The 15,540-nt window shown below is 39.8% G+C and overlaps 1 protein-coding gene across 8 annotated transcripts in view; it reads left to right on the top strand.

Annotated features, from left to right (window-relative positions):
- The first annotated feature begins 4,068 nt into the window (after positions 1 to 4,068).
- The window catches only part of crb1 (crumbs cell polarity complex component 1), a 226,235-nt gene continuing 214,763 nt past the window's right edge, over positions 4,069 to 15,540 (top strand). For all 8 annotated transcript variants that reach the window (XM_039735479.1, XM_039735484.1, XM_039735482.1 and 5 more), the window contains exon 1: positions 4,069 to 4,265. In XM_039735479.1, coding sequence (XP_039591413.1) covers positions 4,187 to 4,265 — 79 coding nt within the window. In that variant the 5' untranslated portion in view covers positions 4,069 to 4,186. The remainder of the gene's footprint in view (positions 4,266 to 15,540) is intronic.

Here is a 15,540-nt window from a genome sequence, read left to right as displayed (position 1 = left end):
AGAAAAGGAGAAAGGTTAGTACCCCGCCACTCCCTGCCAGCGAATGTCTTCCCAAGCATATTAAGGTCTGTCCGCGGTCCTATACTCTGACTCTGACTCTGACTCTATGACTGATTGACTGACTGACTGACTGACTGACTGACTCACTCACTCACTCACTCACTCATCACTAATTCTACAACAATTCAAAATTCTACGCGTAACGGTCATAACGGTCGCAAAGTCCGCCATGTTAAACTTTCTTATTTATGGCCCCATCTTCACGATATTCAGTAGGTGGATTCCCTGCGCTAATCAAAACCGATGTACGTACTTATTTCGGTGGTATGACGCCACTATCGGCCGCCATATTGAACTTTTCAACGTCACTAATTCTCCAACTTCCGTGTTGGTAGAAAGCTGAAATTTGGCAGGCTCATTCCTTACAGCTTACTTAAGCTTACAGCTTACTTACAAAAGTTAAGCAGGTTTCATTTCGAAATTTTATGCAAAACCGTCATAACGGTTCGACAACGTCCGCCATGTTGAATTTTCTTATTTATGGCCCCATCTTCACGAAATTTAGTAGGCGGCTTCCCTGCGCTAACTGAAACTGATGTACGTACTTATTTTGGTGGTATGACGCCACTGTCGGCCGCCATATTGAACTTTCCAACAGTCTTTGTTACTTATGGGCCCATCTTCAAGAAATTTGGTACTTGGGTTCCCAACGCTAACTGAATCCTACTTACGTACATATATACGTCCTTAGCCTACAGCTCGGTCGCCATGTGAGGCGGCGTTGGGTCCCCCATCCCCAAACCTCCCACATTGTTGGCTGCCTGCCTTTATAAGGCCGTCTGTCGCTCCGGTCTCTACATTCCCTTCCTTGCTTTGCCACGGGATTCACGTCTCCCTGCTGATAACTACAGCCTTTTTATTTAATCCACGGCTTCTCCGCTGTTTTATTGTTCGTTTATTATGATTATAGTTATCATGTAGATATTTTAGACTTACTTTACATTGTTCAGGTACCCATTTCCTTTATTGTTCTAACAGAACGCCCATTAACATGTCTATCGAGGTGATCACCATCGATCAAAGAACTGTCACTTACAGAGTGGTTTCCATGCCCGGAGATGGCACCTGCCTTTTCCATTCTCTGTGTTACATATTGCACGGGCATATCAGGCTCACTCTTGATATCTGGAGGAGCATTGTGTCTTATGTATTGAATGACTGGGACAGGTTCAAGGTGTGGACTGATGACGGTACAGGAGATAATTATACTACACAGGAGGACTATAAGAGTGAAATGCTGAAGCCCTTTACCTATGGTTCTGCATGTGAGTTGATGGCTGCCGCTGAATTGTTCGGTTGTCGCTTTCAAGTGTACTGAAATGTCCAAATATTTTACACCTTTCGACAACCACCAATGCTTCTTAAACAACTTAGATTCACAGGTGACAATTTCAGTAGTGGACACTTTGATGTTTATAAATATTTAAACTCTCAAAAGCTGGATGCGAAGTTATCAAGGAAACCGGTTGTATGCTTACAATGCTTGACAGATGTCGAATGTCACTTCAACACAACAAGTCCTGCAAATACTAACATAATTGAAACAAACCATCAAACTCAAACCGATTATGACAGCAGCAATCCAAGCTGTGAGATCTGAGGCAAGATTGCTTTTCAAATGGCCAACTGTACATTGTATGTTCAAGAGTAAGCTCAGCGCACAGCTTGGTCATATTACAACCGGAGGGCCGAAATGACAATGTGGTATACAAAGAGATCCTTAACAAATAATTATTTGTATATTTTCTCTCAGTTTAAAAAGGTTTACTTTTCTTCTTAATAAAAATTTTAAGGTAGTACTTCGCTGCTGTGAAGCCCGTGTATTTTGCAAGTATACACAGTAATCCCTCGCTATATCGCGCTTTGACTTTCGCGGCTTCACTCCATCGCAGATTTTAAATGTAAGCATATGTAAATATATATCACGGATTTTTCGCTGGTTCGTGGATTTCTGCGGACAATGGGTCTTTTAATGTATGGTATATGCTTCCTCAGTTTGTTTGCCCAGTTGATTTCATACAAGGGACGCTATTGGCGGATGGCTTAGAAGCTACCCAATCAGAGCATGTATTATGTATTAACTAAAACTCCTCAATGATATACGATATGCCTCCCGCGCGGTGCTTGATTGTTTGCTTTTCTCTGTCTCTCTCACTCTCTCTGTCTGAAGGAGGGGGTGTGAGCAGAGGGGCTGTTTGCCTAGAGGATACAGACGCTCCTCTAAAAAATGCTGATTTATCGTGGTGCTTCAGCATACTTGAAAGCCTAAAAGCATATATTGATTTTTTGATTGTTTGCTTTTCTCTCTCTCTCTCTCTCTGACATTCTCTGCTCCTGACACACATTCCTTTGAAGAGAAGATATATTTGTATTCTTTTAATTGTGAGAAAGAACTGTCAACTCTGTCTTGTCATGGAGCACAGTTTAAACTTTTGACCAAAGGGTGTTATTTCATGTCTAGAGGGCTCTAATAATGTTACTAGTGTGGGAGAGTTTATAAGGGCTTAAAATATATAAAAATAACCATACAAACATATGGTTTCTACTTCGCGAATTTTCATCTATTGCAGAGGGTTCTGGAATGCAACCCCCACGATCGAGGAGGGATTACTGTATATATATACATTTTCAAAGTATCCCTTCTTTTTTCCCCCTATAGAGGCTGTGAATATTGTCCCTCTGTCTGGGACGCTCAGTCTGCTCAATTGGTTTCTTTTCAGGGCTGGGTTAATTTGTGGTTGGGGTGAGTTACATTTTTGATTGTTGTAATTTTTTTAATTGTGTTTCTTGATCTGTTTTTGTCTTTATTATTTAAATGTTATTAAACATTTTATCACGTTGGTGGACCATGTTACAGGTACACTAGCCTAGATGCCCAGTTTGTGGAAGGGCACATCAAAGTGATTACATACATGACATGGTAGACACCTTGTGCAAATGCCTAGTTTTAGGGGGTTTACTGAAGTGAAAAATTATATAAATACCCAGTTTACAAAAGAATGCTTCCAAACAAATGGCTAATTTGTGATGAAATTCATTCTAATAATAATTGAAGTTGTTTAGCTCAAGTTGATGAGCCTTTTAAAGTGTACAAAAACAGATTTGATATTATTTATGATGCACTAATTAGCAGTGTTTGTTCAAAATCAGATTATCCTCATGTTTACACCTGTGTTGCAAAACAGGGTATGTTAAATACATTATACACTCACAGGGCACTTTTTTAGGTGCATCTTGATAGGACCAGGTTGGACCTCCTTTTGCTATTATTCAGGGCAAACATCCAACAAGATGCTGGAAATATATTCAGGGATTTTGGTCCCTATTGACGGGATAGCATCATACAGTTGCTGCAGATTTGTTGGTTGCTCCATTCTCCTCTGACCTCTGGCATTAACAAGGCATTTTTGTCCGGAGAACTCCCACTCACTGGATATTTTTCCTTTGTTGGACCATTTTCTGTAAACCCTAGAGATGTTTATATATGAAAATCCTAGTATATCAACAGTTTCTGAAGTGCTCACGATAGCCTGTCTAGCACCAACAGCCATGCCACATTCAAAGTTATCTTTCATCCCCATTCTGATATTCAGTTTGACCTTCAGCAGGTTGTCTTGACAATATCTACATGTCTAAATGCCTAAATTGCTGCCATGTGATCGACTGATTAGATATTTCAGTTAAAAGGCAGTTGACCAGGAGTACCTAATAAAGTAACCAGTGAATGTATATAACTGTCACCTCATTTAACAATAAAGAAACAAATGTGAACATTATTTTTATCTCCAAGAAGTAAAACAGGTCCCCCATTTGCCAATCCAGTAAGACAGATGGCTTAGAGACTCAAAGATCCACTCCACACATCTGAGAAAGTCTGTGTCAGTTTTCAGAGCTCACCAGTCTTCACACCACTAGACTTAACAGGCGCTGGTTTAGTGGTGATGTTGGGGGGGCTGCACCCTCCAGCTCATTGGTGCTTCACAGAAAAAGATTAGCAAATGCTCGCAGATGGCATTCACAAGATTCAGTGGTTTGGATGCAGAGCTCTGGGAGGCTGGTGCTGTGAATGAGGCTGTCACAATATGCGTGCGGATCGTTCTTTGCAGGATGATGTCAAATTGTGAATATGGCTGTTTTAAAATCTTCTCCAGTGAAGTTAAGCTTTGCCACCTACCTCGCCCTCCTGCCTTTCATCTTTATAGAAAGTAAGTTGGCACTTTTTCTTTCTGCTGGCACTGGGATGTTTAGAGAACTCCATTGTTTCACATCAGGTGCTCTGGTAATCTTATAAGAGGGAGTGCTGGCTGACTGCTGGGCGCTATATGAAATCCTTTAAGGATTAAGAGTTAGGCTAAGCAGACATAAGCATAGACAGCATATTGTGACTGAGAAGCTAGTTGGCTTTATTTGAATTGCTGTTGATTTACATGCATTTTATAGGCTTGTAATGGTGCTCATACAACAAGCTTGATATTTTCTAAACACAATAAAAATCAGCTTTGAACACATTGGGTTTTTAAAATGAATTCTGAATTTAGTTAGTTAAATAAGACAAAATTGATGTATTTTATGATGCAGAGGTTTACAAATCGTTTAAGAGATGAAGCTCTTCTTTTTGCACTCCCACGTCTGAAATGATATATGACTTTTACATTAGTTAATTCTCATAGCAGTTCAATATTTGAAACACAGGGGCAGGAGTCGAGTTGTCAGGGTACGGTTTCCCTTCATTATGTCTCCAAGTGAAGTGTCCGGTGTGGCAGATTGCCCCTCTAGCCTGAGAGGATATGCCAGAGATTGGAAGCGGTTTAATCTGAATATCAATAAGCCAGAGCTCAGACAGCAGCTGCCTTTCAAGAGGAACTTAATATGATTCTCTTCATGTGGCCCCCTTCACAATCTGGGTCACCTTCTGCTGCAGTCAAACTTAAACTAGAGAAGTCTACCGAAAATATTACAATTGACCACTTGCTGAAATTAGGCAAAAAGAGAGGAGCAAGTGACAAGAGAGATCATTGTGTTGTCACCTCCTGCAAATCAATAGCATCCATCCACATTGTGAATCATAGTGTAGCAGAGTATTGGATACCACTGGGCAAAATGCAGGGCAGAGCATCCTGGGTGGTATGCTAGTCATCCACAGGGCACACAAATGCACTCTGTCAAACCACATTAATAAATGTAGAATTTGGAAGGCTAGAATACACCTCACAGGCAGAGATCAGGATGTGGATTTGAACCCAGTCATCTGTATCCATGAGGTAGTAGCACAGCCCACTGCCCCACTCTGCCATCCCTTAAAAGGTACATTATTCAGTCCTCCTATACTCAGGGTTCTGAGGAGCTGGCATTGAGTGCAAAGTAGGAATAGGGTGCCAGTCCATCCCAGGCATACTCACGCCTGGTCAGTTAGTTTCTAGTTGGTGTGGCACACATGGAATACTGGAGTACCTACAGCAAAACACATGCCAGTCTATTACAGGGCATACTGACTTACACAAGGCCAATTCAGATTTAGCAATCAGCCTAATAGGTACATTTTTAACTGGATTGTCCAGAAACCCCAGAAATATATGAGGAGACCATGCAAATTCCACATTGGTAGTGACTGATGTGGGAGTTTAGTTTAAATTATTAAAGCAGTGAGGCAGCAGCACTAAACATTGCAATATCAGACCACCCTCCTACAAAACAAATAACCATTCTCAAACCTACTTGATCCAATTCAGGGTTACAGGGGGTTAAAGCCACTCACATACCCACCTACACACACATAGGGCCAATTTAGAATCACCCATCAATCTAATCAGTACTTTAATCAATTAGCCTAACTTCTAGGGATGTGGGAGAGTATCTGGAGGTTAACCCACACCAATAAGTGGAAATTGTGCCCATTACACAGAGACAACAACTGGGCACCGAATTTAAACTCACTGGATTTAGGAGGTGACCGTTCTTTCCACTGCACCAATAAATGTTGTGACGGGGTGAGGTACTAAGCCAAACAAACATGGAACTCACACCACAATCACTTCATTATAAAATGGCAATTTATTTAACTTGAGATAATCAAAAATTCAAAAGCAAATGGGTAGGGTAGAGTTCTGACTCTCTATCTCTCTGCCTCCTAGACCTCCAGTCGACCCAAATAAGGACACTCTCCAGGTCATGTGACTGGAATGACCGTATTGGGTGGTCCTCGTGTGCCTGACTTCTGGTGTCGCTCCAAGGCATGTCTTTTTCTTCTGTTTTTTGGTCTTCATTTGGGGAAAAAAGGAAAATATTGATTTGAGGCATCCACAATTTCTCATCCCTTTCCCTGGGCTTTCCCTTATGTCATAAGATGAGGAAAAGCAAACCATGACAATATGCTTATGTTTTAAAAGAAGCTGTGGCCTGATAAATGAATTATCAATAAAGTAGCTGTCATTCATTATGTTGCAGCATGTACAGTAGAAATTGCAATTTTTAAGTTAGAGGCCTCTATCAGCTAATCAGATAGTGTGGTAAATGTTGGAAAAAATGCTGGAAAACACTACTTCTGTTATTCCAAAATAGGATTTAATTGTCCTGATGTAGGTTAAATATCCTTCAGTGATTTAATATAACATAAATTGTGTTGATGCTGTTGGATGGCTTTATCTGAAAAGAAAGTCAAAAAGTCTGAATTAGCATAAGCTGCCTTAATTCAAGGTGTGCAAAAGAAATGTAATGAATTACTTCATGAGGCAGAAGTACATAATAAACAAGAATCGATGTGTCAATATGTTTGATAGAAGTCCAGAGAGAGCTAAATCCCTAGTAGAAGATCAAAAAGCAAAACTAACAACATATTCATAATCACTGACCTTGAAAGAGTCTTAAACTATACCCCACGTGTTTATGTTTGAAATTTGTAACTTTTAACCCACTGGGAGTGGCTTTTAAAGGGATAGAACCACTGGTAAATAATCAAATATCTAAAATATGATCATATACATGATCAGCAACCTCGAAATAGCATAAGACAACACTCCATATGCCTATATTAACAATCCCCATTTTTTTGAAGAAAGAAGTAGCTTTGACCCCTTGTACCCCATTATGGAGTGAACCTCTAGAGTTGGTTGATGTGGCATGAACAACGTTAAGTCTTTCTGATCATTTCTGCTAAAGACACCAATTGGTTTATTGTTTAGCATAAAGGTGTATTTTGCTGCACAAAATATGGTCCACAAATGGCCTAAAAATGTGGCAGGGGTGGGGGCTTGGGGGTCTAGAGTGCCAAAATTAGAGGGGAGCTCCGAAAAGCTTGATGCCTTGAATAACTAGACATCAAGACACATGGAATTGTATATTAGGTGGTGTTTTTCTCTTATCAGTGAGACAGGAGATGCTGGAAAACAAAAAAATTCAAGTCACTTCCAATCGTTCATAAGTAATTATATGAATACAACACAGTAACCTTATCAACTCTAACAGTGAAGTTATCATGACAAAAGCTAAAAACATGGTATCTGTTTTTTTACCATACAAGTGCAGTCATTCATGCCTCTGCATTACAGATCCAGTTTTCTTAATATGAATCTTGCACTCAGTCATTGTCTTTTTTTGGCTTTACACATTCATGCCATGCCACCATTGATGTTCCTCTCATACACAATACAATAAAATACAATTTATTTTTGTATAGCCCAAAATCACACAAGAAGTGCTGCAATGGGCTTTAACAGGCCCTGCCTTTTGACAACCCCCAGGCTTGACTCTCTAAGAAGACAAGGAAAAACTATAGCAGTGAAAAAATGGAAGAAACTTTGAGAAAGGTAGGTCAAAGAGAGACCCCCTTTCCAGGTAGGTTGAGTGTGCAGTGGGTGTCAAAAAGAAAGGAGTCAATACAATACAATACACAGAACAAAACACACAAGTAATCCTCAATACAATATAATCCATTCATCCATCCATCCATCCATTAGATAGATAGATAGATAGATAGATAGATAGATAGATAGATAGATAGATAGATAGATAGATAGATAGATAGATAGATAGATACTTTATTAATCCCAAGGGGAAATTCACATAATCCAGCAGCAGTATATTGATACAAAGAAACAATATTAAATTAAATAGTAATAAAAATGAAAAAACTAAAACTAAAAAAAGCAGACAATAACTGAGTAATGTTAGCATTTACTCCCCTGGGTGGAATTGAAGAGTCAAAAATCAATTATCCTACCCACTATACCCTAACATAGGGACACGGGGGTCTGCTGGAGCCAATCCCAGCCAACACAGGGCACAAGGCAGGAACAAATCCTGGGCAGGGTGCCAGCCCACTGCAGTACAATATAATAATAAAATAAAAATATTACAAGTACAGAACAGAATTTAATAGTAGATGATATCACATAATATGATTTGGATTTGTTCAGAGTCCTGGAGACCTCAGCCATCAAGCTGCCTCCCCCTATTGGCCATTAAACAATTGAAACAGTGTTTGGCGAGCCAATCCAATGAAAGGACCCCTCTACCCAATGATTCCTGCAATCCTCTATCAGAGATGACTTTACCGTAAGCAGACAAAACAACTTGGCAGGTGGGTGGTAGCACCAAGTACCACATTTAAGTACTGAGAAGAAAAACAGAATAGATGAGGGTTAGTAACAAATTATAACTATCTTATTACTTAGATTTTTGTGCTAATGACTTACAACAGAGATGCAGTCTATACAGTTAATCAGCAGCTCTAGTCAGGATATGCTAAACTGAAGTAGTGAGTCTTCAGTTGGGATTTAAAAACTGAGACCTAAGGGGCATCTCTTATAGCAGCAGGCAGACCATTCCACAGTTTAGGGGCCCTGTAACTAAAAGCTTGACCTTCCACTGTTATTTTATTAATCCTTGGAATCCTAAGTAGACCAGCATCTTGAGATCTTAATGTGCGCTCAGGTTTGTAAGTCATGATAAGTTCAGACAAGTAAGCCGGACCTCAGCCATTTAGTGCTTTATATGTTAAAAGGAGGATTTTGAAATCTGCCCTAAACTTAACCAGGAGCCAGTGTAAGGATTTCAGAACTGGAGTTATGTGCTTGTATTTTCTTGTTCTTGTAATAATTCTTGCAGCAGCATTAGGGATTATCTGGAAGCTGTATAAAAAACAGTTTGAACATCCAGTGAACACCGCATAGCAGTAGTCATTCCTACAAGGAATAAATGTATGAATTATTTTTTCAGAATCCTGTTTATTTAGAAAGCACCTTAATTTCCCAACACTTTTAAGATGGAAAAAGCATGATTTGGACAACTTTGTAACATGTGCTTTAAATGACATGCTAGAGTCAAAGATAACTCCTAGATTGCAGGCTGATTCAGTAAAATTAATGGTGATTCCAACCAAGTTAAATAATGACAAAATATTGTTGCGATCAGTGTCATTTCCTCCAATAATTAACATCTCTGTTTTATCTGTGTTTTAAGGCAAGTAGTTCTCATCCATCCACTCCTTTAATTCACTAACACAACTAATTAAAGACAACATTGAAGAAACTTCATTTGATCTAAAAGAAAGGTATAATTAGGTGTCATCTGCATTTGAGTGAAAATTAACATTATGTTTTCTAATGATAGATCCCAGTGGAAGCATGTAAAGTGAAAACAGTAAAGGTCCCAGTATAGAGCTCTGCGGGACATCACATCTCACTTCTGTGTATAATAATAGAGTAAAATAGGATGGTCAATTGAGCCAAACACTGCACTTAAGTCTAACAACATAATTACAGTATAGTGGAGTTTCCTTCATCAGAGGATATCAGAATGTCGTTTACAACACACGTTAGTGCCGTTTCTGTACTATGACCAGTGCAGAAACCAGACTGGAATTTCTCAAATAAATTGTGATGCGTAAGGTGTGACTGAAGCTGATTGGTAACTACTTTTTCTAGTATTTTAGGGAGAAAGGGTAAATTTGAAAATATGTCTATAGTTATTAAGTACACATGGGTCTAGGTTTAACTTTTTAAGTAATGGTTTAATGACTGACACTTTTAGTGCATCAGGTACTGTGCCATACGTGTGCTTTGTGCTGACGTGTGCTTTGCAAACGCTAGAGTCTGTTGAGAGTGTCGGTTTGTTCTGTGGTGTGAGATTTACATTAAAAAAATACATTTTGCTCTTAAAAACTTGGGTTTTGGTTGCCTCTAAGGAACCGTGTGGGAATTTTAAAGCTTTTTCCCTTTAGAAGGGTTTTTGCTTTTTTCGCCCGCACAAGAGCAAAAGTAGCTGGGTGTTTGGAAGCGCGCTTGGAAAAGTTATTTGTACTTGTTCTTTTTCTTGTTATCTGTATTTGAATTAGCATCGAGGCGGCAGGGTAGAAAGCAGCAGTAACTGATATCGGCATTTGTAAATAAATAACCGCGTCGTCGTAACAGCGATTCCTTAGTTTAAAGGAAAAGAAAAAAAGGCCGCGGCTGACTTCAAAGCAGTAAAAGGTGGAAACTCAGTAGTGCGCAGGTAAGCAGCCAGCGTTAAGACACCGATCAGGCACAAGGAGCAGTAGGAGCAAATAAGGTAGTAAAGTTTTATTTATTTGTTTATTTTAGATTAAACAGTCCTTAGCCGTCCAGAGGCAGAACAATTAAGTGGGCGACAGCGTATTGGTTCATTAATACGGGGGAATACAAACAGTGCGAGTGAAGAGCTTATAAGTAAGAAGAGCGCAAAGCTAGAAGAGACAGAGAAAAGTAAAGTTAACCTCATAGAAAGGCAGGCAGCTGAGAGGGAGAACAGTACAGGAGCTTAAGGGGGAAAAGGTGTAAAATATCTGTAGCAGATCTTAGTGTTACCATTTAAGTTAAGGAGCAGCTGAAAGAAGAAGAAATTTAATTTTAAGAAAAAAAAATATATAGTTAAGGCAGCTTAGTAATCCCAAATCAAATTTTAATAATGAGGCCAGTGCAATGCAAGTCCTGTTGGATGTTGGACTTTTAGATGATGGTTTGGAAGAGCCAGTTGTCTATGAGGGCTACATCTGCAAGAGATGCCAGCTGATCCAGCACCTCGAGCTCAGGGTCGCTGAACTGGAGGAGGAGTTGGCTGACCTGCGTTGTAATAGAGAATTGGCGGACTTGGCCCAGGTGTCCTTTAGAGATAGTGTGCACCCCTAAGGTGGCGGGAGGAGATTCCAGACCAGACAGGTAGGAATAGGTGGGTCACGGTCGCAAGGCGTAAGGTAAAGGGTGCACACTGTCCGGGGGCATCAACCCCAGAATTAGAAGTGTCTAACCGTTATCATGTCCTGGCGGAGCTGGACGGTGACTCTGATAATTCTGAGGTGGTAGGCAGGGTTGAGGAGCCCCAACGGGCCACCTCAAAACCAGTTCCCAAAAAGAGAGGTAGTGATAGTTGGGGACTCAATCATTAGGGGATTGAAGCGCAGGTGTGCTCCAGAGAGAGAGTCTCAGACGGTGTGTTGCCTTCCGGGAGCACAGGTGGGAGACCTCCTGGAAGGGTGGATAGGCTCTTGGCCAGAGCGGGTGGATCCAGTTGTCATTGTCCACGTTGGAACAAATGACATACATAAGGGTAGTCTGTCAGTTCTGCGATCCAAATTCAAAGAGTTAGGTACCAAGCTGAGGAGCAGAACTGACAAGGTAGTCTTCTCCGAAGTTCTGCCTGTGCCACGCGCCAGTCCAGGTAAGATTGAGGAGATTAGAAGGCTTAGCGTGGCTCAAATCTTGGTGCAGGGTAGAAGGGTATAGGTTTATGGGGCATTGGGACTCCTTTTGGAACAGATGGGACCTGTTCCGCCGTGACGGGTTACATCTGAACCGGAGGGGCACCAATGTATTGGGGAGGCGTATGTGTAGGCTAGTCGAGGATTGTTTAAACTAGGGAATGGGGGCAGGGAGTTTAGGACAGGCCAGATTTAGATCTATACACGGAAGAACAAACAATGGTGTAGAAATAAAAATGCATAGTAATGTAAATTTTAAGCAAACACGTAAAGATAGAAGGATTAACACATTAAAAATAGCTTGCCTTAATGCTAGAAGTATCAAAAATAAGGTAAGTGAGTTGGAGTTGTATGTAGCAGAGCACAATTATGATATTATAGCAATAACGGAAACCTGGCTAAATAACAAAGATGGGGATGAGTGTAACATAGAGGGATACACATTTTTAGGAAGGATAGACAGAACAGAAAAGGAGGTGGGGTTGCTGTTTATGCCAAACAGGAATTAAATGTAAGTCATCTTCAGTTGGATGATGAGCCCCATCTTAGTGAGGACATGTGGCTTCGCCTGGAAAATATTAGGGAAAAGGTCTCATTTTAGGAGTGTGTTATAGACCACCCAATTCAGACAGTAATTTCAACACACATCTTTTAGTAATATCAAAAGGCAAGTTTACAGGGGATATTATAGTCATGGGGGACTTTAATTATCCAAATATTAACTGGGATAACCTTACAGATGGAGGAGCACAAGAGCAGGAGTTTTTAGAAGTAATCGCGACTGTTTTTAACACAGCATGTTAAAGCACCAACAAGGGGTGAAGCCTATCTGGATTTAGTATTCTGTAATAATCAGGATAGAATTGAGGGTGTAGAGGTGATTGAACCACTAGGGTCAAGTGACCATAATGTAATACAATTCTCAGTATTTTGTAAGAGTACAGATGCAAAGACTAAAATTGTTAAGTTGAACTTTAGTAGGGCTAATTTTGAGCAGATGCGACAAAGTCTAAGTAGGATAGACTGGGATAAGCTTTTAAATGTGGAGACAGTCGAGGAGCAGTGGAACAGGTTTAAAATGTTTTACATGTAATGCAGGACAGATACATACCTAAATTTGGAAGTAATAGGAAACTAAAAAATCTCCACGATGGATTAATAAAGATTTAAAAAGAAGTTGCAAAGGAAAAACTGCTGTATAAGGCATATAAGACTAATGACTGCAAAGAGAACCGTAGCGTATGAGAAATGAGGGCAACCATTAAGAAGGATATCAGAGAGGCTAAAAGACAGTTGGAGAGGAATATAGCAGATAAGGCGAAAGAAGACCCCAAGAGATTCTTTCAGTATTTTAGTAGTAAAAGAACAGTTAAGGAGGAGGTCAAGTTCATCAGGAATAGTAAAGGGAATTAAAAGATACAGACAATGAAATAGCAGATGCCCTAAACTTACATTTTTCTGAGGTGTTTACAAGTGAGCAAGTGGATAACCTGCCAGAGGTAAACACAACTACTAAGGAGGTACTGAGGGATTTGGAAATTGTAGAGGGAGAAGTGCTGCTCAGATTAAATAAGATGAAATCAAACAAATCACCAGGCCCAGATAATATTTATCCTCGTGTTCTTAAGGAGGCTAGTGAGTACATATATAAACCCTTGACACATATTTTTAGGAAGTCACTGTGCACTGGAGAGATTCCAAAGGACTGGAAAATGGCAAATATCATCCCATTATATAAAAAGGGTGACAGGGCAGATCCAAGCAACTATAGGCCAGTAAGCTTAACAAGCATCACAGGAAAATTAATGGAAGGAATTATTAAGGATAAGATTGAGCAACACATGACAAGGACAGGAGTTATTCTGAACAGTCAGCATGGGTTCAGAAGGGGAGGTCGTGTTTTACTAACATGTTGGAATTCTATGAGGAGGCAACAAAAGGATACGATCAAAGTGGAGCTTATGATATTATTTATCTGGACTTTCAGAAAGCATTTGATAAGGTGCCACATGAGAGGTTGGGCATCAAGTTAAAAGAAGTGGGAATTCAGGGTGATGTTTTTAGATGGGTGCAGAATTGGCTCAGACACAGGAAGCAGAGGGTGATGGTGCGAGGAACCTCATCAGAACTGGCTGATGTTAAGAGTGGTGTTCCACAGGGGTCAGTGCTAGGGCCGCTGCTATTTTTAATATATATAAATGATTTAGATAGGAATATAAGTAACAAGCTGGTTAAGTTTGCAGATGATACCAAGATAGGTGGATTAGCAGATAATTTGGAATCCGTTATATCATTACAGAAGGACTTGGATAGCATACAGGCTTGGGCAGATTTGTGGCAGATGAAATTTAATGTCAGTAAATGTAAAGTATTACACATAGGAAGTAAAAATATTAGGTTTGAATACACAATGGGCGGTCGAAAAATCGAGAGTACACCTTATGAGAAGGATTTAGGAGTCATAGTGGACTCCAAGCTATCAACTTCCAAACAGTGTTCAGAAGCCATTAAGAAGGCTAACAGAATGTTAGGTTATATAGCACGATCTGTGGAGTACAAGTCCAAGGAGGTTATGCTCAACCTTTATAATGCACTGGTGAGGCCTCATCTTGAGTACTGTGTGCAGTTTTGGTCTCCAGGCTACAAAAAGGACATAGCAGCACTAGAAAAGGTCCAGAGAAAAGCGACTAGGCTGATTCCAGGTCTACAGGGGTTGAATTATGAGGAAAGATTAAAAGAGCTGAGCCTTTACAGTTTAAGCAAAAGAAGATTAAGAGGTGACATGATTGAAGTGTTTAAAATTATGAAGGGAATTAGTACAGTGGATCGAGACTTGTATTTTAAAATGAGCTCATCAAGAACACGGGGACACAGTTGGAAACTTGTTAAGGGTAAATTTCGCACAAACATTAGGAAGTTTTTCTTTACACAAAGAACGATAGACACTTGGAATAAGTTACCAAGTAGTGTGGTAGACAGTAAGACGTTAGGGACTTTCAAAACTCGACTTGATGTTTTCTTGGAGGAAGCAAGTGGATAGGACTGGCGAGCTTTGTTGGGCTGAATGGCCTGTTCTCGTCTAGATTGTTCTAATTGTTCTAATAACAATCACACATAATTTTAATGAAATACAATAATGAACTATTAATAATGTTAAGAATAGGCACTGCAAGAACATCCATTGCCCTTTTTACTAGTTTTGTTGGTACTGGGTCTAGGGAACAAGTAGTAGGTTTAATTTTAGAAATTAAAGTCAAAACTTCCTGCTCAGTTACAGGATTAAAATTTCTAGTGTTGAATGCAATGTGAGACAGGGTCTGCCAAGCTAGTATGTGGTTTGCACTGTGATGCTGAGATTTGAGAATCTTATATTTTTAATTTTCTCATTAAAGAAGTTCATAAAGTATGTACTGCTAATATCTATTGGTATTTTGCATTGTAGATCTGAATTCCTATTTGTTAATTTAGCCACTGTTCTAAACAGTACCCCAGGATTATGATTATTGCTGTTATTGTAGAATAATATTCTGAGAAAGATTTAAAGAGATTTTTAAAATATTTTTTAACATTCTCTGTCCATGCAGTTTGAAAGACACGTAGCTTTGTTGTTCTCCATCTGCGCTCCAGTTTTCAGCACTCTAACTTAAGAGCCAGGGAGAGTTTCTATGTGCTTTGATCACTTTTGTTTAAAGGGGAGTCACTGTGTCCAGAGCATCTCTCAAGGTCACATTATAAGGTGCTGTTTGCTGATCTAAATACTGTAGTTTTCC

Source organism: Polypterus senegalus, chromosome 14 (genome assembly GCF_016835505.1).
Source record: "Polypterus senegalus isolate Bchr_013 chromosome 14, ASM1683550v1, whole genome shotgun sequence".
NCBI lineage: Eukaryota > Metazoa > Chordata > Cladistia > Polypteriformes > Polypteridae > Polypterus > Polypterus senegalus.
The sequence above is the reverse complement of the archived record's forward strand: the minus strand, read 5'-3'. Positions and strand labels throughout refer to the sequence as shown.